This window comes from Erinaceus europaeus, chromosome 10 (assembly GCF_950295315.1).
Source record: "Erinaceus europaeus chromosome 10, mEriEur2.1, whole genome shotgun sequence".
Lineage (NCBI taxonomy): Eukaryota > Metazoa > Chordata > Mammalia > Eulipotyphla > Erinaceidae > Erinaceus > Erinaceus europaeus.
The window spans coordinates 13,829,653-13,856,541 of record NC_080171.1 but is presented as its reverse complement, the minus strand read 5'-3'; the positions used below and the strand labels follow the sequence as shown (position 1 = coordinate 13,856,541).

The 26,889-nt window shown below is 47.9% G+C and overlaps 1 protein-coding gene across 2 annotated transcripts; it reads left to right on the top strand.

Moving 5' to 3' along the window:
• The first annotated feature begins 629 nt into the window (after positions 1-629).
• ANP32B (acidic nuclear phosphoprotein 32 family member B) lies at positions 630-26,889 on the top strand. Of its 2 annotated transcripts, none has more exons than XM_060199119.1 (7): positions 630-1,188; positions 12,031-12,180; positions 15,100-15,222; positions 21,272-21,449; positions 24,371-24,462; positions 25,550-25,619; positions 26,426-26,889. In XM_060199119.1, the coding sequence occupies exons 1-7, from the start codon at positions 1,135-1,137 to the stop codon at positions 26,491-26,493; spliced, it is 735 nt and encodes a 244-aa protein (XP_060055102.1). In that variant the 5' UTR covers positions 630-1,134; the 3' UTR covers positions 26,494-26,889. The 2 variants fall into 2 exon arrangements, with proteins under 2 accessions (XP_060055102.1, XP_060055101.1); XM_060199118.1 differs by lacking the exon at positions 630-1,188 and adding an exon at positions 1,562-2,275.

Sequence of the window (26,889 nt, the reverse complement as noted above, 5' to 3'; positions counted from 1 at the left end):
TTTTGCCTTTTCTCATGTTTTTTTTTTTTTTTCTAAAACCGCCTTTGACTTTTTCATTTATTATACCGAAAGTCGATATAAGTAAGCTGTTGGTCACCGGTCGAACTTAGGCAAAAACAGGCTGGGAGAGTCTGAAGTGCAAGAAAAGCCTTACGTAGAGGCGGGTTTTAAAATTTTATTTTCTGTCTAGGGACAAGTCCGCTCTCAGTCTTTCGGTGCCTCCCGTCTCCGAGTTAATACGGGGATCTGCTCAGACACACGGCGTCTTTGCTTATCTTGGGCTGAAAACAACGTCGGTCAGCCCGCGGGGCCTAGGGGAAACCTCCCGCCGGAGCGAGGGCGCCGCGCGGGGAAACTGAGGCCGCTGGGGGCTTCAGGGCTGCGCCCAAGGGGCCCGCGCCGTCCCCGCGCCACGCGGTGCGGCTCCGGCCGCCACGCCTCCTCCCGGGACGGGGGTCCCCGCACGACCCCCGCGGGAGGCTCTCCCTCCCGCCCCGGCGGACCCCCGAGGCCGCACCGCGTGGCGTCCGGCGCCCCGCGGCAAACGGAGACTCGCCACGCGGCGCGGCGCGGCGCGGCCGCACGGGTCCCGGCGGGCGGGCGGGCGGGCGGGCGGGGAAGCGGGGAAGCCCCCGCGCGGGGTCCTTGCCTCGGCCGCCCACGTGCAGCGCGGGGCGGGAGGAAGTGGCCCGAGGCCCCCGGGCCGCGCCTCCCCGCCCCCAGCCTCCGCCCCTCCCGCCGCGCGTCTCCCCGCCCCGTCCTTGGTGCAGCCGCGGCGGCGGCGGAGTCGAGCGGCAACGCGCGGGGCCGACAGCAGCCGAGCAGCCGCCCGCGCCGCGTCGCCGGTTTAAGCGCAGTGCGGGGCCGCGGCCGGGGGCGGCGGTAGTGAGGCGGGCGCCGCGCTCCAGCCCCCTTTTCCCTCCATGGTTTCTCTCCGCTCCCGTGAGTAACTTGGCTCCGGGGGCTCCTCTCGCCTGCGCCGTCCGCACGCCGCCCGCCGCCCGGGACCGCGCCGCCCGCCGCCAGCCGCCCCCCGCCGCCGCCGCCGGCCCTTCGCTGCGCCAGCCGGGGCGACTCTCCCCCCTCCGCCCCCGCCGCGGAAAGTTAAGTTTGAAGAGGGGGGCAGAGGCGACCATGGACATGAAGAAGAGGATCCACCTGGAGCTGAGGAACCGGACCCCGGAAGCCGTAAGCCGAGCCCCCCCCCCCCCGGGCGCCCGAGCCCCTCCATGACTTGCATGTAATGGTGGCCACCTGCGGGGCCCGTGCGGCGGCGGCTCCGCCACCCCCGGCGGTGCGGGGAGCCGCGCAGCTCGCGGGCGCGGACGGACGGACGGACGGACGGACGGGGAAGGCGGGCGGGCGCGGCGGGGGGAGCGAGCGAGCGAGCGGGCGCGCGGGCGTTAACTCTTTGGCGCCCGCGGGCCCCCGCGACCGTCCAGGGGAGGCGGCGGGGTGGCGGGGGAAGCAAACTTTGGGCTCCGCGCCCGCCGCGGCCCCTGCCCCGAGCGGCGCGTGTGCGTGCGGGCGGCGGCGGCGGCGGGCGGGAGGAGGGGGTTGTATAACGCCGGGAGCCATGTTTGCAGCCTCCTCCCGGGATGCGCGGCCGGGAGGAGGCCGAGGAGCCGCGCTGTCAGCCTGCGCTGGGCCGGGCCGGTGTCCGCGCGCCCCGGGGACGAGGCAGGGGCCGGGGCCGGGGCGCGGGTGGGCGGGCGGGCGGGCGGAGGGCCGGGCCTCGTGGTGGGCGCCGGCCGGCCGGGCGAGGGGCGAGGCGGCGGCTCGGCAGCCGGAGGGGCGTTCGCGGGCCCCGCGTGTTCGGGGCTTCGGGGCGGTCGGGCGGGCGCGGCCTGGCGCGCCGAGCGGGGGAGGGGCGGGCCCGGCCCGGGCGGCGGAGGTGGCGCAACCGCCGCCTCTCCCGGGGCCAAGTTTGAAAAAAGGACACGGTTCCCGCCATTTTTCAAGCCTAAAAATAAAACTTTCTTCCCCCGGCCCTCTCGCTCCCTTCCCTCCCTCCTCGCGCTCCGGCCTCTCCCCCACCCCCACGCCCGGCGGCTCTCGACCTCCTCGGGGCGGCTTCGCGGCGGCTTGGCCCCCCGACCCCCCTCGCCCTTCGCAGCGGCGGCGGAGCCCGGGGCGCCCGGTGCCCGGGAGGCTGGTCCCCTCAGTGTGGGCGGGCGGGCGGGCGGCGGCTCCTCTTCGCGCCAGTCGGTCGGGACGCGCCACAGGCCGCCGCAGCGCCATGTTGGCGAGCGCGCGTCTCCCTCCGCTGCGTGAGGTGAGGCGGCCCGAGGGCCCCGCCGAGCCGCCCGCCCCCGGGCGATGGCTGCGGGCCGCCGGTCTCTGGCCCCCCGGCCCCGGGGCTCGGCTCTTGCTGGCCGGAGTCGCGCGCGGCGGTGGCGGCGGCGGCGGCGGCGGCCTCCGACTCCGTCCCTCCGACTCGCCTCTGTCGGCTGCGTTGCAGCCTCACCCCCTCCTTTTCCTTTTTTCTTCTTAAAAGGGCGACGCTGCGCGGCCGCCTCCGCCTCTGCCCGGGGTCGTCGCTGGGCTCGCGGGGCCGGGTCGCCCCAGTCCTCCCCGCACGTGCTGGAGCGCGGCCCGCGGAGGCGGCGGCGGCGGGGCCTTTAAGAGTCGCCGCTTCCCTGCCCGGGGATCCCCCTCCCAGCACGCTCGCGCCTTCCCGCGGCCGCCGGCGGGGCCATGTTTCCCGGTCCCCGCGCCGGGCGGGAGGCCGCCCCGCTGCCGCCGCCGCCTCTCCGCGGGTGAGTGGAGGCCTGTGGGTGCGGGGGCGGCGCGGGCGGAGCCGACGAGTCGCCAACCTGTGGGGAATTGGGCAGCCGGGAAGGGGCTGCGGGGAGACCCCGGCCCCGGGGTGCCGGTTCCCAGGGGCGGGCGGGAGCCGGGCTCCGCGGGTTGCGGTGTGACCGCGGCCGTCGCTTCCCGGCGGCAGTCAGACATTTTGTGGCGACCACGTGCTCGGAGCCGAGCCGCCCGCGGGCTTCGCCGCGAGAAACTTGCGAGTTGTCGCCTCGCCCGGCGCGCGCTTCCTTCACTCGCAGCTGCGAGGGCCGGGCTGTCCTTCCGTCCGTCCGCATTTCCCACAGACAGGCGCCCGTGTGGGCCTGGAACATGTTTTTGAAGTCTGTTATTATTATTATTATTATTTGACGTGTTTAAGCTGAAGTACTGACAGAAAGACTGAGTGGCGAAAGGCCGAGTTGCATTCTCTGGGAAAGACTGCGCCCATCTTCTGGAGTCAGCACGAGGTGGGGTTTGTTTTGAATCCGCGAAACGACACGTGTCGAGATAAGGACATGCGTGCAGGTATATAGGCGTGTTGGGCTTTCTTTTCTTTTCTTTTCTTTTCTTTTCATTTTTTTTTTTTTTTTAGCCATTTTTTAACCAGCGCAGTGTTCAGCTCTGGCTTGTGGCCGTGCGGGGGGGGGGGGGATTGAACCCGAGACTTTGCGGAGCCCCAGGCAGGAGAGTCTGTCTGCATGACCGTCGTGCTGCCTCCCCTCCCGCCCGGGCGCGTTGGCTTTGCCGGCGGTCGTTTCAGGCTTCCCGGCGGGCGCCGTGTGGGCGTCTGACCGCGGCCGGTGGCGAGTGCGGGCGGCGGGGCCTCGGAATCCACCGGCTCGGTGGGAAGATGTTTGGCGGCCGGAGAGATTTGGGGACGAAAATGCTTGTAGAGTGTGAGGGAAGTTTGAAAAGGGGTCAACAAGTTGTTTTTTAAATATATATATATTTTTAGATTTTACTTATTTATGAGAAAGATTGGAGAGAGAAAGACCCAGACATCACTCTGGCACGTGGGCTGCCGGGGATCGATCCCAGGACCTCGTGCTTGAGAGTCCAGAGCTTTACCACTGCGCCACCTCGCGGGCCGCTGGCTTTGTTTTTTTTAAGGCAAGTCCCTTACCGCGTCCTGTGGCCCCGTGGGGTGGGTGGGGGTGGGGGGTTAGGTGTAGGTTCACGGGGTGGGGGGTGGGGGGTTAGGTGTAGGTTCACGGGGTGGGTGGGGGGTGGGGGGTTAGGTGTAGGTTCACGGGGTGGGTGGGGGGTGGGGGGTTAGGTGTAGGTTCACGGGGTGGGTGGGGGGTGGGGGGTTAGGTGTAGGTTCACGGGGTGGGGGGGTGGGGGGTTAGGTGTAGGTTCACGGGGTGGGGGTGGGGGGTTAGGTGTAGGTTCACGGGGTGGGGGTGGGGGGTTAGGTGTAGGTTCACGGGGTGGGGGTGGGGGGTTAGGTGTAGGTTCACGGGGTGGGTGGGGGGTGGGGGGTTAGGTGTAGGTTCACGGGGTGGGGGGGTGGGGGGTTAGGTGTAGGTTCACGGGGTGGGTGGGGGTGGGGGGTTAGGTGTAGGTTCACGGGGTGGGGGGTGGGGGGTTAGGTGTAGGTTCGGCCTCTGGGGGCCTGGAGGCTGCTGCTCTCTGGGAAGGCAGGACCAACCCTGGCGGAATGTGCTGTTCCTGTGCACGGGAGGTAGAGAATGGGTGGCCTTCGTGTCATAAAGGAAGAACTGAGAGCTGAATGAGGAGCGTGAGTAAGGGGTCTGGATTTTTTTTTTTTAAGATTGTATTTATTGATTAATGAGAAAGATAGGAGGAGAGAGAAGGAACCAGACATGACTCTGGCACATGTGCTGCTGGCGATTGAGAGCCCAAAGCTTTACCACTGCGCCGCCTCCCGGACCACGTGGATTTTTTTTTTTAAGGGCCAAATGGACTTGTATGATCTTGTTCCTTTTGTTTTATTTAGGGGCTTGAAGACGACCTTGGTGACACTTTACCTTGGCTTGCTAGCCAAAGCACAAGGGGACCAACATAAAAACAGCCTTAGTGTGGGAGTCGGGCAGTAGCGCAGCGGGTTAAGCGCAGGTGGCGCAAAGCACAAGGACTGGCATAAGGATCCCGGTTCGAGCCCCGGCTCCCCACCTGCAGGGGAGTCACTTCACAGGCGGTGAAGCAGGTCTGCAGGTGTCTATCTTTCTCTCCCCCTCTCTGTCTTCCCCTCCTCTCTCCATTTCTCTCTGTCCTATCCAACAGTGACAACAATAATAACTACAACAATAAAACAACAAGGGCAGCAAAAGGGAATCAATAAATAAATTAAATAAGTATTGAAAAAAACGGCCTTAGTTCACGTACGACTTTATCTGTCCTTGTCCCTTGTAAACAGATATATGCCATTTCCCTGAGGTGTGCTCGCAAAGAATGAGGGGGTGGGTTTTTTCTTTACTTACCCTTTGTATCAGATGGGCGTGGAGTACTGGGGGAACTTGTCTAAGATGGGGTTCTAAAGTTATCTTTTTTTTAAAATATATTTTTAATATTTTATTTATTCCCTTTTGTTGCCCTTGTTTTATTGTTGTAGTTTTTATCGTTGTTGGATAGGACAGTGAGAAATGGAGAGAGGAGGGGAAGACAGAGAGGGGGGAGAGAAAGACAGACAGACACCTGCAGACCTGCTTCACCGCCTGTGAAGTGACTCCCCTGCAGGTGGGGAGCTGGGGTTCGAACTGGGATCCTTATGCTTAAGTTATCTTCTTAAAGAATAGTGACTGTTGAGAGCTATCTTCTAGGTAATTAATGATAGGAAATATTTTATATAGTACTGTGCTGTCAGTTACTTCAGTAAGAACAAATGGTAGCAGTTCCCCACCACCACACTGCCAGGGTCTAATGTGTCACTCTGGCTAAGTTTAATTATATTCCATATATTCCGTGTAAGTACCGCCTGCTAACCGATTGTGCCACTGGAGCTCCCAAATTTAATTATATCCCAAAATTGGGGGGGTTTACCTGTTTGTGATTAAACCTCTCATACTTCTGTTAAAACACACATGCCACAGGCTAAGTGTTGGCACACCTGGTTGAGTGCACACACGTTACAGTACGCAAGGACCTGGGTAAGCCCCAGTCCCCACTTGCAGGGGAGAAGTTTTGGAAGCAGTGCCGCTGGCCTCTTTCTCCTTTCTCCCTTTCTAGCTCCTCCTCCCCTCTCAAATTCTGTCTCCAATAAAAACACATTATGCAAAGAGATTCGTCTTCCAGGCTCTTAATTCCCAGGTTCAGTCCCTGGCACCACCATAAACCAGAGCTGAGCGGTGCTCTGGTAGGAAGAAACAAAGCAAGCGTGTGTCTAGCTGGGGGGTGGCGAACCTTCTGGTTATCTTGAACTTTGTACGGAGTTGGGGGTCAGGCAATTCCTGTGAGTCATAATCCATACCTCTGCAGACACTGTTAGGCCAAGAGACTTTGCGTCCTGTAAAGTTTTTTTTTAATTATTATTTTATTTTTGAGAGAGATGCAGAGAGAGAGACACACATAGAGAGAGATAAACACCAGAGCACTACTCAGCTCTGGCTTATGGTGGTGTGGGGGATTCAACCTGGGACTTAAGAGCCTCAGGCATGAGAGTCTGCATAACCATTATGCTATCTCCCCCGCCCCCGTAAAGTTTTTTTAAATTTTTATTTACTGGATAGAGATAATCAGAAATGGAGGGGGGGGGTGGCTGGCCAGTAGTGCAGCGGGTTAAGTGCACGTGGCACAAAGCGCAAGGACCAGAATAAAGATCTGGTTCAAGCCCTCGGCTCCCCACCTGCAGGGGGTCATTTCACAAGTGGTGAAGCAGGTCTGCAGGTGTCTGTCTTTCCCCCTTCTTTGTCTTCCCCTCCTCTTGATTTCTCTCTGTCCTATCGGGCGGCAACAACAAGGGCAACAAAATGGAAAAATGGCCTCAGGGAGCAGTGGATTTGTAGTGCAGGCACTAAGCTTCAGCAATAACCTTGGAGGCAAAAAAAAAAAAATCGAGGGGAAGGTGATAACAGACAGAAAACGGGCTGGGGAGACAGCATAATAGTTATGCAAGTAGACTTTCATACCTTAAGCACCAGAGCTCCCAGGTTCAATCCCCAGCACCACCATAGGCCAGAACTGAGCAGTGCTGTGGTCTCTCCCCTCTCACTGTATCTCTCATTAAATAAATAAATGAAATTTAAAAGAGAGAGACCTGCAACACTGCCTCACCACTCTCAAAGCTTTCCTTCTCTAGGTGGAGACTGGGGGCTTCAAACTTGGGTCCTTGTGCATCGTAACATGGGCGCTCAACCAGGTGCGTCACCACCGGGACCCTTTTTTGTTGTTTTAATTTTTCTTAGCCCCAATTTACCGGGGGATTAGACTTTCCTTAGTCTACATCTTGTACAGTTAACCCCTCAACTTTCGCATCTATTGAATTCTAATAGTTACATAACAGATAAGCAAGTTAAAAAGTGAGATCATTTATACATAGCATTCCTACCCTAGCATCTATTTTTTGGTGTGTAGTATGGCAGAACATTTACTATTTCCCAAATTTAGATTTTATATAACACACATCCCAGACATGTTTGTCTTTGTCTCTTTATTTTTTATTTGTTACCAGAGCACTGCTCAACTCTGGTTTATGGTGGTGCAGGGGATTGAACCTGGGACTTTGGAGCCTCAGGCATGAGAGTCTCTTTGCATAACCATTATGCTATCTTCCCCTGCCCTATTTTTATTTTTTTAGGATTTTACTTATTAATGAGAAAGGTAGGAGAAAGAACCAGCCATCACTCTGGTACATGTTCTGCCGGGGACTGAACTCAGGACCTCACACTTGAGAGTCCCATGCTTTACCCACTGGGCCACCTCCTGGACCATTGTCTTTGCCACTTTAATAGCATAGGCGTTAATGTTTATATAGATCATAATTCAGCTATTTCCGTGGGTAGAGGGCATGCGTCAGGTGGAACCCAAGCATCACATAAGACCACCAAGAAAGTAAGTACCTGGGAGTCGGGCGGTAGCACAGTGGGTTAAGCGCAGGTGGCGCAAAGCGTAAGGATCCCGGTTTGAGCCCCCGGCTCCCCACCTGCAGGGGAGTCGCTTCACAAGCCGTGAAGCAGGTCTGCAGGTGTCTGTCTCTCTCCCCCTCTCTGTCTTCCCCTCCTCTCTCCATTTCTCTCTGTCCTATCCAACAACGACGACATCAGTAGCAACAAAGAGAAAGAAAAAGTACGCAGGCCGTTCTGTACATGCAGAACAGCGCTCTGGTGTCTCTCATCCCCTCCCCTGGAAAAATAAGAAAGAAAAGTTGTGTTAGTAGGGGCCAGAGACATAGCTTCAGAGCCTCAGGCATGAGAGTTTCTTTACATAACCATTATGCTATCTACCCCTGGCCGCCCTTGTTTTTTTATTGTTGTTGTAGCTATTATTGGTGGTGGTGGTGTCGTCGTTTGATAGGACAGAGAAGGGGGGGGGAGACAGACACCTGCAGACCTGCTTCACCGCCTGTGAAGCGACTCCCCTGCAGGTGGGGAGCCGGGGGCTCGAACCGGGATCCTTACGCCGGTCCTTGCGCTTTGTGCCACCTGCGCTTAACCCACTGCACTACCGTCTGACTCCTGGTTTGAACATTCTTAACTCAACTGCCGGAGGTGGCAGGAGTTGCTTTGAGGGTATTTTATTTTATTTTACTTTATTGCTTTTCTTACTAGGGGAGTTAATAACTTTTAAGCCCTCTTTAGGTTCTTTATACCTTTTGCCCCCTTTTATAGCAGAAACAACTATTGGCAAGTCACAATACCAGATTAGGTAGGGTTTATCTTGTCTTGTGGCTGGGGATTTAGTGCAGTGGGTAGAGTACATGCCTTACTTAGATAGCCTGAATATGATCAAGCACTCTGATCTCCTTCTCAGAAACTAATAACACCATGTCCCCCCTCCCAGTCACTCAAACGTGTATCGGGGCTAACTCTGGGTGTTGGTGCCTGCACCACTTCACTGCTCCCAGGGAACCTTTTTCTCTCTTAAAATAAGGAGAGAGGGTTGCATATGAAGCAAAGGAGGGAGTTGGGGGGGGGAGAGAGAGAAAGAGAGAGGTGGAGACAGACCAGGAACCTTGGGCATGAAGGCCCCGTGCTGTGTCAGCTGAGCTGTTTCCCAAACCCCCTTTAATGATCTCTTAGAGCAGCCAGGAGAATGGGAAGTGTGAGAGAAAAATCTGTTCTCTGCAGCCTCCGGCTCTAATTCCTTTACTTGACTCCAGTAAAAATTTCCACGGAAATTTAGTAGAAAACATTCCTTCACACTCAGGGAGGAGTGATGAGAAAGGAGGTTTAGTTACCTCAAATACTGCTGATAAGATGCCCGAGAGCTAGACAGCTTCTCACCAAGGTCCAGTTTAGGACTAGCCAGAGGCTGGGTGGCGAACTCTGCAGACCTGTCATCTATAGGCCTCCCCACTGCGGTCTGTAGAGCCTTCTCCTTCAGAAAATTTAAACTTTATTAAGGGAAATTGAGAGCGCCCGTATGTAGCCTGAGGGAGAGGTCCTGAGAGCCGTTACTCACATGATGGCAAGCCCAGCTAGGCAGATAGAGAGCCTTTCCCTGTCTTTAATTCCGCTTTGTTCTGGGGGTAGTGTATTTCTCAGTCCTCCTGGGAGAGATAAAGGACTTTCTTTCTCTGCTTTGTCTGGGAAATCCTCTGCCCTACTCACCCCAGTAAGTCCTCCTGTCTCCCGTTTAGGGAGAAAAAGAAAGGTCTCAGGTGTGCATTTCTTGAACTTGCTTTCTCACTTGGAAACTCACCTGTCCTGACCATCTCTCTACTTGCAATGGAGAGACCCTTTTTTTTTATCAGAGCACTGCTCAGCTCTGCCTTTTAGGGGTGGCTGGGCAATTGTAGTTGACCTCCCTTTTCTTCCTTTCTTTTTTTACTTTAACTGCTATTTTTAACATAAAAGACATGTATGGGAGTCGGGGAGTAGTGCTGCGGGTTAAGTAAGCACACGTGGCACAAAGCACAAGGACCGGCATGGGGGTCGCTTCACAGGTGGTGAAGCAGGTCTACAGGTGTCTGTCTTCCCCTCCTCTCTCCGTTTCTCTCTGTCCTATCCAACAACAGCAATGAAAACAATAACGACAACACTAATGAAAACAAGGGCAACAAAAGGATAAATATTTTTTAAAAAGGTGTATGCTTATAAAGAATTAGATGGGTGTCCTAGGAGGTGGCAAAGAGGACTCAAGTGTGAGGTCCCAAGTTCAATCCTGGATATTATAAGCAAGTCTGAAAAGAAAAGCAAGTTAGGTGGTGTGTGGGCATCACTAATACACTAATACCTCATCCCTTCTACCTTTTGTCAGCGGGAACTTCCAGCATTTGGTCTGTCCCTAGTGCTGTTTTCCACAGCTTCATGAGACAGGCACACTTGACAGATGAGGAAACTGAGGCACAAAGAGCTTGAGTGACTTGGCCAAGATTACACAGGTTTTAAGTGGTGGAGCCAGGATTTAACCCAAGCATCTGTCTCCAGGACCCCTCTCTCTTCAGTTTACTTCACGCCTTCAGGCTGCAGAGTAAGGAAGATAAATCAGAAGTAAAAGTATAACAGAGCAATTTGTACCCCTAAACCACACCTTCTGAGAAGGAAGTAGTGGGGTGGTGAGGCGCCAGATGAGAAGTGGTGGTGGTGGTGTGGGTATCACCGGCCATAGATCTTTGGTGTGTGGGGGCGGGGGGTGAAGGTGTAAAGAGCTCAGAGTTTCATTTTAGAACTCACAGCATCTGCTTTTCATATGTGTGCTTGGTTGGTATCATGTTGGTAGATTCACCACAAGAATACCTTTGACAGTTAAAAACTGCTGCTATAAACTGATGGAAGCATGTTAAGAAAAAGTTGGGCTCGGGAGTGGGTGGTGATGTGCCTGGTTGAGTGTACGTGTTACAATGTGCAAGGGCCTGGGTTTGAGCCCCCGTCCCCACCTGCAGGGGGAAAGCTTTGCAAGTGATAAAGCAGTGCTGCAGGTGTCTCTCTGTCTCCCCCTTCCCTCTCTATCCAATAAATAAAACTAATAAATTTTTTAAAAGTCAGGCTTTGAGTTAACCACAGAGCAGGAATGAAAAGGGAATTAATCACGGTAGTCACACAGTCTACATCGCAAACTATTAAGTAATCAATATTCAAAATCTTCAGATGTAATACCATGGGTACTTTTTTTTTTTTTTTTTTTTGCCTCCAGGGTTATCGCTGGGGCTCCGTGCCTGCACCATGAATCCACTGCTCCTGGAGGCCATTTTTTCCCTTTTGTTACCCTGGTGGTTTTACCATTCTTGTGGTTATTATTATCATTGTTATTGATGTCATCGTTGTTGTTGGATAGGACAGAGAGAAATGGAGAGAGGAGGGGAAGATGGGGGAAAGACAGGCACCTACAGTTCACCACCTGTGAAGCAACTCCCCTGCAGGTGGGGAGCCAGGGGCTTGAACCGGGATCCTTACACTGGTCCTTTTGCTTTGCACCACGTGTACTTAACCCACTGCGCTACCGCCCAACCCCCATGGGTAAATTTTTAATTCTGATTTTTCAGGGCCTTTAAAGTATGCAGTCTGAAAATGAAAACTAAAATTCTTCTTTAGAAGTAACCAAAATTAATTTTCATTTCAATTAAGGCCTCTTCATTTTTGTTTCCTTCCTAGTGTGAAGATCATCTTAGTAGAAATGACTGGAGCTAGGGGTGACATTGTGCAGTACAGAAACCTAAGCCCAAGTCTCCAGAAATTAAGCTTTCTTCCTTCCTTTGTGGGCAGTCACTCCTACGGCAGAAGAAATGAGGGTGCTACAGCTTCTCACCCACATTTTAACAACTATCTATAATATATGTTTGTGGAAAGCAAAGCGTTCGAGTCTTTATACCATGGTGTAACATTCCACCCTTGGCATAATATTTTGTCACTAAAGGTTCATCATTTTTCATTTACTTAGGACAGGTCTAAGTATAGAAGACGTGGGAGTTCTTGCTCTAGGTATTTGTGGATGGGAGATTTTGCTTTGTTTCTATTCTATGTTTTTGTTTTGTTTTTTTCTTTATTGGGGAAGTAATGTTTTACATTCAACAGTAAATACAATAGTTTGTACATGCATAACATTTCCCAGTTTCCCATATAACAATACATCTGTTCTATGTTTTTTGAAACCTTGCCTTTTTTCTTTCGTCCACAGGTTCGAGAACTTGTCCTGGACAACTGCAGATCAAATTATGGGGAAATTGAGGGCTTAACAGCTGATTTCGTGAACTTAGAGTTCCTCAGTTTAATAAATGTAGGTTTGATTTCAGTCTCAAACCTTCCCAAACTACCTAAGTTGAAAAAGGTGAGTGAGTGCATTGTCTTTAAGAGCAAGAGACATCCTGGGGGGAAAGGAAAGACATGTGCTTTTACTTGGAAGGAATCACTGTAGCAGAGAGCACATGGGCTGTGGAACAGAACCAGTCTGGGCTTGAATTCCAGGGCCATCATTTCCCTGGTGGGTGATACTCTTCATGACACTTAATCTCGCTAGTGCTCAGTTTACACACCTGGAGACTGCTGGCACTCGCTACCAATTCTTGCAGAGTTGCCCTGATGGTGATGGCTATGAAGACTTATTTTGTGGATAATGTATAACGTGTTTGGCTGATACACATTTGTTAAACTTTTAAGTCTATATTTTGGTCTTAGAACCATGGGTGCCTCCCACTGTTATTAGTATTTTGTGTTTGTTGGTTCAGTGTGAGTTTAAGTGTAAACAGTTTAGATTTATAGTTAACTCAGATCTGCTGTGTGCCTTTGTGTGTGTGGGGGGGCGTTGTAACTGGTGGTGAACAAAAGGTCTTGGACATGCATGGCATGTGCTCCACCACTGAACCCCACACCCCCAGAACCTAGCATGCAGTTTTGATGACTAGGGGGCTTAAGTGTGTTGTGATTGATCACAAGAATTCATTATAACAAACGGAATGTTCTTCCCTATTCTGGCTGATGGCCCATTGTTAGTGCTTTGTTGGTCTATTTTAAAAAATACATTTTACTTATTTGTTTATTTATGAGAGAGGAGAACCAGAGCATTACTCTGGCACATGTGATGCCAGGGATGGAACTGGGGACCTTGTGCTTGAGAGTCCAGCACTATTATCTACCTCACTACCTCCCAGACAGATCATTCATTAGCCACTTAACTGGGTAGCCACTCACTTCCCAAATGAACCTCAAAATGTCAGCTTTGTTTCTTCTAACAAGAAAAAGGTTCTGAAAAACTTGCACAAATGTTATAGGTTTCTTCTTTTTTAAAAATCTTTTTATTATTTATTGGATAGAGACAAATCAAGAGGGAAGGAGGGAGGGAGAGAGAGGGTGAGAGAGAGACACCTGCAACATTGCTTCACCACTTGTGAAGCTTTCCCCCCTGCAGGTGGGGACTGGGGGCTCGAACCTAGGTCCTTGCGCACTGTAACATGTGAGCTCAACCAGGTGTGTCACCGCCCAGCCCCATGTTACAGGTTTCTTAAATGTTTGTGTTGGTTTGTAGGCAGTTAAAAGTCCCTGTAAAACACTGATGCGCTGCCTGTTATGTCTGCTCCCCGAGGTAGTCCTGTTCAAAAGATGTCGACATTACATAGAGTGACATTCTGACCAAGAGACGTGGTCTGTTTCTATTACGATTTACTAGCATCTTAGCAATTGATTTTTTTACTGAGTATCGATTGATATTTTTAAGTAGATCAAGACACTTCGCTGGGATTTTCCATTGGAAGGAAAAGGTGTTTTATAATGTTGCATTTCCCTCTGAAACACATAAAGCATTTTATTAGTATTTTCCCTTCTGTTGCCCTTATTTTTTTATTGTTGTTGTTACTGATGCCATCATTGTTGGATAGGACAGAGAGAAATGGAGAGGAGGGGGGGAGAGAAAGAGACCCCTGCAGACCTGCTTCACCGCCTGTGAAGCGACTCCCCTGCAGGTGGGGAACTGGGGGGTTGAACCGGGATCCTTGCTCCCGTCCTTGCACTTTGAGCCACGTGCGCTAGATAGGAAGTTTTTAAACTAATTTTCTCAATGAGTATTTACACTTCAGATAGATTGTTCTGCGCCATGTAGTTCACTGCATTGCATACCAAAGAGTTTCCATACTGTTTTAAGTCTATAGTACACAGGGAAAGGTATGGGTTCTTCCTTAGAAGCTAGTCTGCTTGGCTCCAACTCAGGCTACCCACTGGAACAGCTTTCTGAAAGTTGGAAACATTGCATTAGCCGCTATGTAGCTCCTCTTATTAGTGAATAGGGTTATTGTGGGATCAGATAGGTTCACATATTGCTTGTGCTTCAGATGGTACCTGGAATGTATGGACTATGAAGAAAGTCCCAGGTTCAATCCCCCATCCACCATAAACCAGAGCTGAGCAGTGATCTGGTAAAAGTAAATAAATAAACACACAAACAAAAAAAAGTGCAGTACAAAAGGCCAAGTACAATGAAGGAAGGAAGGCATTATGACTATGGTCTTTCAACATGTCAGGCTCCCAGTTTCTTTCAGTACTGACAGTCTGATATTCCTGGCTTGTTCGTTCATTGGCACACATTTGCTGAGCTACTTGACCTGCGGCTAAGATACTAGAGTAGCATTTATTAAGGGATAGTGCCAGGTTTATGCAAGAAATGGCCTCCAGGGAGTTGGTTTCATCAGCTGTAAGGTAGTTGCCCCACATCTTTTCCTAAGGTCACTGAACTTCCTGTCTTGTACCACTCTGGCATCCTTCAGAGCAGTACCCCCACTGACTTGCCTGCAGCATGGCTACACCTGACAACCTGGCTAGGTTCTAAGTGGGCATTGTAAGTTCTGCTTGGCTTGCTGAATAACCTGCTTAGAATGCACAGAGAGAGCATTTACCCCTCCTGCCAGCTACAGATGACTACAATTTCTCAAAGAAAGCTAGCTTGCATTAATCCACTTTTAATGTTAGAAAATGTATTCACTTTTGACGAGATAGCTCACATCGGAAGACTCCTGTCAACGTTTGACTCAGGTTCACTGGGTGGGGGTGAGGGGAGCACTTCGATGCTGAGGTGTAGCAGCTGGCCAAGAAAACACAGCTCATCTTACCCTGACTTTACCTCCATAATGTTGCTGAGATCTATAATCTTCGAAATAAATACACATGCCCTAAGGAAAACTGAGATCATAACTATATTTGCTATTTCTACCACCTTAGTGATGTTTGTTTCTCTGTGTGCTATGTACTTTTTCTCTTGTAGCTTGAACTCAGTGAAAATAGAGTCTTTGGAGGGCTGGACATGTTAGCAGGAAACCTTCCAAATCTCAAACATCTAAACTTAAGTGGAAATAAACTGAAAGATATTGGCACCTTGGAACCTTTGGTAAGTAATTGAGAATTTGGGAGCCAGGGTTATTGGTCATATTCATTTTCATATTTATAGTGAGGGAAGTGACTAGAAATATTAATAATGTGGTTTATTACAATACTTTTCTAACAGCCCAGTTTTAGAGATCAGAGCTAGTTGTGTGTGAATCTGTGACTTTGTGCCCCTCCCTGATAGTTGTGATTTCCTTCAAAGGAGAAGGGGGGAATTGTTTTGTTTTTTTTTTTTTTCCCCATTTAAAATTGCATATATTGACTATAGCCTTAAACACTTATCTGAAGCACCCACCCCTGCAAGCTAGGCTGTTTTATACTTGCATACATGTACAGAACATGCTAGCAAGCTCATCTACACTGTAGGTAGAACAGTCTTAACAAATTTTCCGTCTTTTCAATCATGATCATGTGCTCTGCGTGTAAATTCTCGTATGGGGACCCACACTCAGTCTTCCTGGGCTAAACTCTGGAAAATTATTCTAAGTGCCAACTGGGTTATTAACGTTACTGTGTGACCTTGGGCAAATTGCTTCTCTCTGGGCCTCAGTTTCCTCACTTAAAAGCAAAGAGACAATCCTCCCTTACGTGGCTCATGCAGGAATCAGACTAACTAGCTTTGTAAGTAGGAATTTGTCTCTGTGGGGTCTAGTCCATGTGAAGTTAACAAGCAGAAAAGAGCTGCTTTGGGTGGGCTGTGGGGCGCAGCTTCTGGAGACAGAAGTTGATGCAGGGGTAGGCAAGCCTCCAAACTGTTGTGTTTGGCTGCCACCTGGAGATGCCAGTAAATCCTAGAAAGAGGTTAAATGGTTGCTCTGAAGATGATACCCCTTAAATGTGACATAGAGGGAAGTTGGGCGCGAAGCACAGGGACCGGCAGAAGGATCCCGGTTCGAGACCCCAGCTCCCCACCTGCAGGGGAGTCCCTTCACAGGCGGTGAAGCAGGTCTGCAGGTGTCTCTCTCTCTTCCTCTCTGTCCTATCCAACAACAACGACAACAACAATAAAACAAGGGCAACAAAAGGGAATAAATAAATAAGTTTAAATTTTTTTTTTTAAATGTGACATAGAGATAGAATTCGATCTCAACTAGGCTAATCGACTTCAAGCTTGTGTTCTGTTACCCCTGTACTGATATAGCTAAAGCCAGTGTTTCTGTCTGCCTTACCTTGTAAACACTCACACTTGAGACTTAGGCATCAGATAGGAGCTGTATTTCCGAATACAGGACAGAACCCTCAGATTCTGCTGGTTCCTGCCTGTCTCTCCTGATGTTAGAAATGCATTAATATTTGAGTTGCGTATTATTATACAGGATGCTCTGCTAATATTAATGGAGAAGTAGTTAAATTGTGACCTTTAATAGAGACTATTTTGTCAAAATTTCAGAATCTTTCCCCCTCCTGATAGTTGAATCCCTGCTCCAATGTAGATTTAATCTTTTTATTTATTTATTTATTCCTTTTTGCCGCCCTAGTTTTTTATTGTTGTAGTTATTATTGTTATTGATGTCATTGTTGTTGGATAGGACAGAGAGAAATGGAGAGAGGAGGGGAAGATGGGGGGAGAGAAAGACAGACACCTGCAGACCTGCTTCATCGCCTGTGAAGTGACTCCCCTGCAGGTGGGGAGCCGGGGGCTCGAACCGGGATCCTTACGCCGGTCGTTGCACTTTGCACCACCTGCGCTTAACTCGCTGCGCTACCGCCTGACTCCCTAAATTTTTATTTATTTATTTTTACCAGAGTACTGCACAGCTCTGGCTAACGGGTGTTGCAGGGAATTGAACCTGAGGTTTCAGAGACTCGGGCGTGAAAGTCTTTTGCATCACCATTATTCTATTTAGCTTGCCCTAATTTTTTTTTTTTTTTTTTTTTTTTAATTTTTGAGAGAGATGCAAAGAAAGAGAGAAACACCAGAGCACTGCCCAGCTCTGGCTTATGGTGGTACGGGATTGAACCTGGGACTTGCATTATGCTATCTACCCCCATCAGATTTAATCATCTTTTACCAAGTCACTTTAATTATATATTATACTAAGGGGAATTACGTAACCTGGTCATTTTTTTACAAATATCGGGAGCCCATTTCTCAACTTGGCAACATAAATTTTGGATTGTTTTCCCTAGGCTCACACCCCCCCCCCTTTCCTTTTCTTTTTTCCCCTTCACTGGGCTATTGTTGGTATTGTTGGAGCTTGGTGACTGTATGACCTCACTGCTCCCAAAAGCCGCCACCCTTTCCTTTTTTGGATGGGGTGGGGGACGACGACAGAAGGAGAGGCCCTCCAACACTGCTCCACCACTCATGAAGTCCCACCCCATTCTCTACACACACACACACACACACACACACACACACACACACACACACACACACACACACACACACACACACGGATGGGGACTGGGGACTTAAACCTGGGTCATTGCGCGTGGTAATATGTGCACGCTAGCAGTTTTCTCCCTATTATCTGTTACAGGTGTGCCCAGATAAATTTTTTTTTTTAAACAAATCTAGGGGAATGGAAGATAGACAGACCTATAGCACTAAGCTGCTTATGAAGCTTTCCTCAAAGTCATTAATCTTTATTTCTAAGAGTTAAGCAATAATTTGCTGTCTTCAAGGACAGTGGCATTTATTGCATCACACAGCCAGAGGAATGGCTGTCCTGTTAGAGATGAGGAAACCAAGTTAGAGAGCTTATTATGTAGTTTTATTCCATATCACAGATGATGGAGTAAGAATTCAAGCCTTCCACCATTTTTCCCCACTGCCTGTGAGTCCTGTCCTCTGTTGACCTATAGATTCATTTCATACCCAGATTGTCATAAGCTGGCACTCCCAGCAGAAGCACCAGACCAGGTGTGGACGACTTCCCAGGGAACTCCAGTAAGCCATTACTGTATGTGGTAACAGACCCGGTTCAGGGTCACTAAGCTTAAGAGCCCCCACTCCCACACACTCCCTAGTGTTTTTCTAGAACAGAGTACCTGGCAGTAACTTTCTGTGCTAAACACTGATTTGTACCATATGCTCATGGCAACCTGAGCCCTCTTTGGACTTTATCAGAAGCCTCTGTCAGGGTCCTCATTCAGAGGGGAAAAGCAGAAACAAACCGGGCATGTCTGCTTGGATATGCTTAGCCTGACTGGTGATGTTGAAGGCCCCTCGGTGGCTGTGAAAAGTCATTCCCCAGGACAGTGGAGATAGTTTTACAGTTAGTATTTTTGAAAACCTGTACCATAACACTGGTAGTCCTCAAGGAACATTTCTAAAACTTGAGTGCACAGAAATTGTTTACATGGCCCTCGTTTTATACACGAGGAAGCTGGGGCTTGGGAGAGGTTGAATCCCTTGTCCAGAGTCACACACCTGACAAGCCAGTGGCAGCCACAGTGCTGCCCACCCAGACCTAGTGGAAGAGCCTGCGCCCCCATCCTTTCCCTGCCTTTGTAGTTCAGATTCCTGAGGGTGTCAGGTGGGCTCCCAGAGTTAGAACGAGGAATGATAAAGGAATAAACGATAAGCTAGAGGAGGGGGCGGGCTGGTGGGTCCATTTTGACTCCTGGAAGTATTCTTCAGTGGGGAAAACACCATCCTCATCCTCATTAACATGCATCTTGAACACCGTCTACTTTGAGCCCAGTTCTTACAGTCAATGCAATGATTGTGAATGCCTCTGCTTGCTACAGGGACATTAATCAAGACACAAAGAAGGCATCAGTTCAAACTTCCTTGGACACCTTTTTTAAGAGACCTGGGCCATCCAAATGATCCCCCAAAGCCCTTCTAAATTCTAAGAAGGCAAGCAAAATTATTGTTAATAAAAATGTTTAATGTTTATTATGGCTAGTCTATTAGCTTTAGGCCAAATTTCTGGTATCGTAGAGTTGTGACTTTTTTTAAAAAGCAATATTTTCACATTGCCTTGGGGTTCTGAATAATCTGTGTGCAGTGTATTTTGGTTCTGAAGGTACATTCTTACTACTTAAGATGACTTTAGAGTATTGCTCATAGTTGGGATCTTGTTATTTGTTTTACTTCATTTTCTAGCATATTATTTGGCATGTGGGGTTATTCTTTCGCAGGAAGTAACCACAATCTCATTGCTAAAGTCAGCAATGGGAGAGCCTTGGGTGGGAGCTGAGTACTGAAATGGCATTAGACGGAGAGGAAGGGTTTGGGCGGCGTGATGCGACAGAGATGAAGATTGTGTGCTGTTTCCACACACCCTTTTCTAAGAAGAACTGGAAGTCAATAGTGTATTCCTCTCAGCAAGAGCATTTTAGACTGAGCTTTGTGTTGGGGTGGGGAGCTGCTTGATTTTACTTTGTGGTGGAGGTTTTCCCGCAGCTGGCATGGAGTTGACCTTTCCTGAAGAGTCTTCACATGCGAGCTAGTTGTTGGGGTGGGGATGGCGTAGCAGCATCTTTTCCTTCTTTTGCAACGAGTCACACCTGTGCTTTGTGCGGGGGGGGGGGGGGGGGGGGGAGGGGGGGATCCCAGTAGGAAAGCGAATGTGCAAACTCCCCAACAAAATGAGGGTGGGGGTGGGTCAAAGACCTCAGGGTATGACTTACATTAGCACAGTATTTGGTCCACAGGTTCACGGGTCATTAGTACAAGTATACATTTGTGTTCTGAGGTGTACTCTCACTGGTTGCTGCCCTGCTGTTTCTAAGGAATGCTCAGTGAGAATAAGTCTTGACTCAGGAAGTCAAGAAATGCAGGAATCAACCATTATTTCCTTCACGTAGAGTCTGTCACAATGACTCGAACTTTGTCATAGTGACAGGAAAGAAACTACATGATAGATAGAGAGAGAGATGGCTGTGTTCCAATATGACTTAATTTTATAAAGTTCAGTGGTGAACTGGAACGGACTAGCAGGGCCTCTTTTGCTCAACCCTGTAGAGAATCTGACCAAGAGTTTCTACTGATTCAGAACCATTAAAAGATACAGTTGTGAGATTACATAGTCATGTGTGTTCTGGACTACTCTAAAGGTACAGGCTACATAGTACTTTGGCTTTTATTTTTTTTAATGGCTTGTCCCCCCTCTTTGAGGTCTGCTCTCACTTTCTATTTTAAACTGCCCCTATGTTTGCCTCTAGAGTACTACCTTTGTCCTCCCAGACTCTTCATTTAACCATAGTCAAACCCTAATAGACCCAGAATTGAAATATATTATACTTACGTAATAATAACCATCGAAGAGCTGAGTTAATACATGGATGTTTTCCTGTACAATCTTGTTATGCAGAAAACTGAGTCCAGCTTTTAAATAGATGAAGCTGCAGCTGGGATTCCTAACAAATGGAGCATTATAAAAATTTGGAGGTTTGGCAAAATAAAAAATGTGTATCAGGAAGATCTGGCAATGGTGATCCCCCCGCAGTTAATTGAAAGAGTGTAATGTTTCTCTACTTCTGAAGTTTCAGTTCTGAGTTCCCCTTTTCTTTGACCTGTTGACTCCTGGAAAATATCTGCTTCACCACTCTTGACACTTAAGTTTATTTCACACACCATCCTCTGACACCTGTCCTTTATGCCCTCAAGTATATACTGCAGGCACCTCTAAGTAGATTAATTCCTTACACACACACAACTATAACTCCCACAGCACTAAAGATACTGCTGATAAGTCAGCATATTTTTAGTAGCCTTTTGGTTATTTGAATGTAGTTTTGAACCAAATTATTAGATCTTATTTTGTTTCATTCTGTGAAAAAGATCCAGTTTCAATAAATATTATTTCAAATTTATATATCCGAAGACTCTTAATGGCTGTCAGAAAAAGTTCTCTGAGAAGGTACAGAAGGAAAGGACTAGTTAAAATCTAGTGACCTAAAAAAAATTAAAAATTTTTTAAAATAAAATCTAGTGACCTGGTAGATCACAAAGGACTTGAAATGTTTTCCTGTATACACGACTGAGTAGGTGGCAGTTTGTGGGGTACAGAGTATAGAATTTTACCTTTTCAGGTGATGGGTTTTGTTGCTATTATTCCTTTGGCTTAGGAGGTGTGTTTTTTGACCCTTTTCTTTAGAAAAAGTTGGAATGTCTGAAAAGCCTGGATCTGTTTAACTGTGAGGTTACTAACTTGAATGACTATCGAGAGAGTGTCTTCAAGCTCCTGCCTCAGCTGAAGTACCTGGATGGTTATGACCGAGATGATGGAGAAGCCTCTGACTCAGATGCTGTAGACGAAGATGAAGAGGATGAAGGTAAGCTGACTTGCACTTTATGTATTTATTAATGAGAAAGAACCAGACGCCACTTTGGTACATGTGCTGCTGGGGATTAAACTCAGGACCTCATGCTTGAGAGTCTAGTGCTATCTGCCGGACCACGACTTGCACTTTTTTTTTAAACCGGAGCACTGTTCAGCTATGGCTTATGGAGGTGCAGGGGATTGAACCTGGGACTTTGGAGCCTCAGGCATGAGAGTATCTTTACATAACCATTATGCTATCTACCCCTGCCCAGACTTCCACTTTTTTAAAGTAAGGTTTATTTATTGGGGGGGGGGGGGTAACAGAGCATGACTCTGGCATGTGTGGTGCTAGGTATCAGGTTTAGAACCTTGTTCTTGAAGGCTTAACAATCCACTGCATCATCTCCTGGCTCGTGATTTCTGCTTTTCAAAGATTCTAATAAAACTATAAGTATTCTGCTAAAATGAGATATATCTATGCAGTTTTAATTACATTTGGAGCCAAGGAGTTCTACAGGAGTTAAAATTATTAGTGATTGAATATTGATTCACTAAAGTTCTGCATATTTATTTATTTCAATGAGAGGCAAATACAGAAAGAGACAGTAAAAGATTAGCGTACTGCTCAGCTCTGGCTTATGTTGGGGCTGGGGACTCAAAGTTCTGCATAATTTTAATAAGCCTTTACGACATTAAAACCTTTAAATAGGGAGTCGGGCTGTAGCGCAGCGGGTTAAGCGCAGGTGGCGCAAAGCACAAGGACCGGCATAAGGATCCCGGTTCGAACCCCGGCTCCCCACCTGCAGGGGAGTCGCTTCACAGGCGGTGAAGCAGGTCTGCAGGTGTCTATCTTTCTCTCCTCCTCTCTGTCTTCCCCTCCTCTCTCCATTTCTCTCTGTCCTATCCAACAACGACAACAACAATAATAACTACAACAATAAAACAACAAGGGCAACAAAAGGGAATAAATAAAAAAATAAAAAAAAAAAAACCTTTAAATGACGGGAAAGGGAAAAATTAGCCTCCAGGAGCAGTGGATTTGTAGTGTAGGCACTGAGTCCCAGTGATAACCCTGGAGGCAAAAAAATAAATAAAATAAAATTTAAAAGGTTTGACTATTGACTAGTTCTAGATTAAAAAAAAATTTTTTTGTATTGTCTTTAGAAATTGTGAGGGATAAAGACAAAGACACCTGCAGCCCTACCTCACCACTCAAAGCTTTCCCCCATAGGTAGGGGCAGGGGGCTTGAACCCAGCTTCTGGCATGGTATAACGTGTGCTCGACCAGTTGTGCCACCACCTGGCCCCTGTATCTTTATTTGTTTATTGAATAGAGAAAGCCAGAAAATGAGAGGGAAGGGGGTGATAGAGAAGGAGAGGACAGGTGGGGGTTCGAACCTGAGTCCTTGTGCACTGTAACATGTGCGTCAACCAGGGGCACCACCACCCAGCCCCAACTTTTTTTTTTAATCACTTATTTACTTCCCACAGGCTCTTAGCTATTCCTAGTGACTATTATGCCTCTTGTCTAGTTAAGTTCACCTTAAACAGATCAAATGGGCATGTGTGCAAGGAGCCTATAAAAGTAATTTCCTGGGAGTCGGGCCGTAGCACAGCGGGTTAAGCGCAGGTGGCGCAAAGCACAAGGACCTTTGTAAGGATCCCGGTTCGAGCAGCCGGCTCCCCACCTGCAGGGGAGTCGCTTCACAGGCGATGAAGCAGGTCTGCAGGTGTCTGTCTTTCTCTCCCCCGCCCTGTCTTCCCCTCCTCTCTCTATTTCTCTCTGTCCTACCTAACAATGGACGACATCAATAACAACAATAACTTACAACAATAATAAGAAACAAAGGCAAGCCCCCGGCTCCCCACCTGCAGGGAAATTGCTTCACAGGCGGTGAAGCAGGTTTACAGGTGTCTGTCTTTCTCTCCCATTCTCTGTATCCCCCTCCTCTCTCCATTTCTGTCCTATCCAACAACGAAGACATCAATAACAACAATAATAAGTATAACAATAAAACAACAAGGGCAACAAAAAGAGAAAATGAATAAATAAATATTAAAAAAAAATAAATGGGAAAAATAAATAAATAAAAATTATTTTTTTTAAAAAGTAATTTCCTTAAAGACTAGAGGAAAGTACAATAGATACTTGATTATTGTCTCTTTCAGATAATTTGGGAAGTAGTTTTAAAAAATTCCAATTTGGTTCCTGTCCTTGGAACTCACTCTACTAAGAAGAATGTTAATATAAAAATCACAAGTGAGCGATTTGCTGTAATAAGAGTGGTGGCACCAAGTGCCCGTTTGAGAATGAAGTCAGGCAAGTCGGCTATGGCAAGTCAGTGCTAGGCAAATAGAACAGTGTGTGTGTGTGTGCGTGTGCGTGTGCATGTGCATGTGCACACATTTACTTACTTAACATATGCCAGAAAGCAGGAGAGAGCGCAGACGTTCAGGAGCAGGGAAATGAGGAGGGCTTGACTGGAGGTGGCCTGCACTGAATGCACCAGGTTCACGGCTTCCAGGCCTGCCTATTCCCCCGGGATACTACTGGGTCTCCCCGCTCCCTTACCTGTGCAGCTGATTTTGTGGTGTTAACCATTTCTCAGAGAAGCTTACTTTGTCTAGAATGTTTTATCATGGAGAATTTTAAACACAGAGGTAGGAACGGTTGTCAGATTAACTTTGACGTTCACAGCATTAGTCAGTTCATAGCTGACCTTGCTTTGTATACATAATACAGGTACCCCTCTCCACTCCCACCGATCTTGTTTTTGAAGGAAATTCTAGATAATATATTATTTTACCAATAAGCATGTAGTGCATGGTTTTTCTGGTGTTGGTGTGAGCCAGCATTTGTCCTATGGGTCCATGCAGAGCCCCCCAGCACCTCAGCAGGTATTAAATGAATTCCTTTTGACTTTCTTTCAGATGAGGAAGATGAAGAAGATGAGTTTGATGATGAAGAGGATGAAGATGAAGATGTTGAAGGGGAAGAGGATGAAGATGAAGTCAGTGGGGAGGTCAGTGCGCATAGCTGCTGCTGCTTCCTATTTGCAGTCTAAAGCCACCTGTGAGCAGATCATTCTCACTCTGACCTTCACTTTATTCCCTTTTAATATACACTAAATGAAATGTTTCCTGGGTGCTAGACAGTGCTTGAATTCTGCAAGGTAACTTAACTTTTCCTCTTAGGAGGGGGCCATGAGTTGAGCATTTAAAACAGCTTGAGGAAACTAGGAAGGTGTTTCTGTATTCCCCCCACACACACACACACACCCACCAAAGCACTGCTCAGCTCTAGCTGATGGTGATAGGAGGGATTGAACCTGGGACATCGATGCTTCAGGCATCCTCTGTCCCTTTTTTCTATACATGGTATGTTTGCCAACTCTGAATTTGTTCTTTTATGTTCAGCTCAGTTAGGTAAGTATTCTATACCTGTTGTGTCTAACTTGGGAGTTAGATTGAATAAGAATGTGGTTATTCTAAAAGAACTAGTATAGTTTGGGAATACCTAGTAATTATCTCTGAAGAGCTGAATGCCATGGGACTAACAGGGAAAACTTTGACCTTCAAGAGATTTGTGAAAACAGGCAAAGAAAATAAGATACAATCAAAAAGCATGTATTCACATAATATAAAAGTGACTAGATTTTTGCACAAGAACAGCAATGTAGAAATCTTTGTCCAAACCTGTTGTTAAATTCAAGGTTTTTAAATCATTATTTGAATATTAAGTTGTATGTTAATGAAAACATCTGGTAAATGATTGTGAAAAGATGATTTTTTTTTTAAAGATGTGTTCAGAGAATTTTTTTCCTTTTTTTAACCAGAGCTCTGCTCAGCTGTGGTACAAAAGATTACAATATGGGGCTTTGAAGCCTTGGGCGTGAGTCTCTTTACATTAACTATTATGTTATCTACCCCGTCCTTAAAAAATTTAATTGTACTTATTCAGAGAAAGAAGATGTCAGCATGTCAAAGTGGAAAGGTCTTTGGGTTTTGTTTTTTTTTCCCTTCTCTTTGGAATATTGTATTTACAGGCAAATTATATTTGTGTCTTGACAAAACTAATGTCATAGTGGCCTGTTATTTACCATTCTTTAGGACGAAGACCTGGGACATGATGGAGAGCTTGATGAAGACGAAGATGATGATGATGAAGACGAAGATGAAGGTGAATACAGCATGTTCTATTCTCTATGACTTTAACAACAAAAAAATCAGGACCAGTGGTGGAAGCTACTCACTTAATTTTAACTTTTATTATTATTATTATTATTATTTTAACCAGAGCACTGTTCATCTCTGGCTTATGGTGGTGCAGGGGGTTGAACCTGGGACTTTGGAGTCTCAGGCATGAGAGTCTGTCTGCATTACCATTATGCTATCTACCCTTTGCCCTCATTAAGTTTATTTACGTCATGGGAGAGACTGAGACCAGAGCACCACTCTGGCATATGCAGTGCCAGAGACTGAACTCTACCAGCTGAGTCACCTCCCTGGCCACTCAAGTGTGAGTGTATTTTATTAGACGCATGTTTGCTTTCACAAAAGTGTGCGAGGCATTGCGTCACCCTCCACGAAACTCTGGCTTGTTCTGTTATCGCTGCTCTGCTGCGGTTCCTACAGCGGCCTGAATCTTAACGCTGCTGAGCCACCGCACCGACCCCCACATGTGTTTGGGACCATGTGATTTGGGTACTCATGCTAAGCATGAGGTTTGTTGATTTGGAATTCTTTAGTCAATAAGAATCTTACTGAGTGGCATATAGGGTGGCACAGTGGGTCCAGCATTGAATTCTCAAACACAAGGTCCAAGTTTGAACCTTGGCATCACACGGACTAGAGTGACACTCTGGTTGTCTTTCTCTCCCAGCCATTGAAAAATTATTACTGTTATTTACCTCTTTTAGTAATAACTTGGGAAAATCTCTGCCTTTTTAGTTGTCTCACAACAATTTTTTTTTTGTTATTGTACAGAGGAGGAAGAAAGCGGGAAAGGTGAAAAGAGGAAGAGAGAAACAGATGATGAAGGAGAAGATGATTAAGACCCCAGACAAGCTGCAAAAAAATGGGGAAAAAAACTGTTCAGTATTGGTTGGACTGCTCATGTGGATTTGGTAGCTGTTTAAAAATAAAAAAGAAAGGTAGCTCAGATACAAACCCCAGGACACCCACCCACCCAAAGAGCCAAAGAATAGTTCCTGTGACATTCCGCCTTCCTCCGTTTAGTCCCTCTTGGAAATCCACCACCAAGCTTTGGGGACATCACCCCAACCAAATTGTAAGCATTGTTAGGTTTCCGTGTAAGACTCCGGCTGTAGCGTGGATAGCTGTGATTGGTGAGCCAACCATCTGTGGCTGCCAGTTACACCAAGATTGTAACAGCATTTTTACTTTCTGTACAACAAAGCTTTGTAAATAAAATCTTAACATTTTGGGTC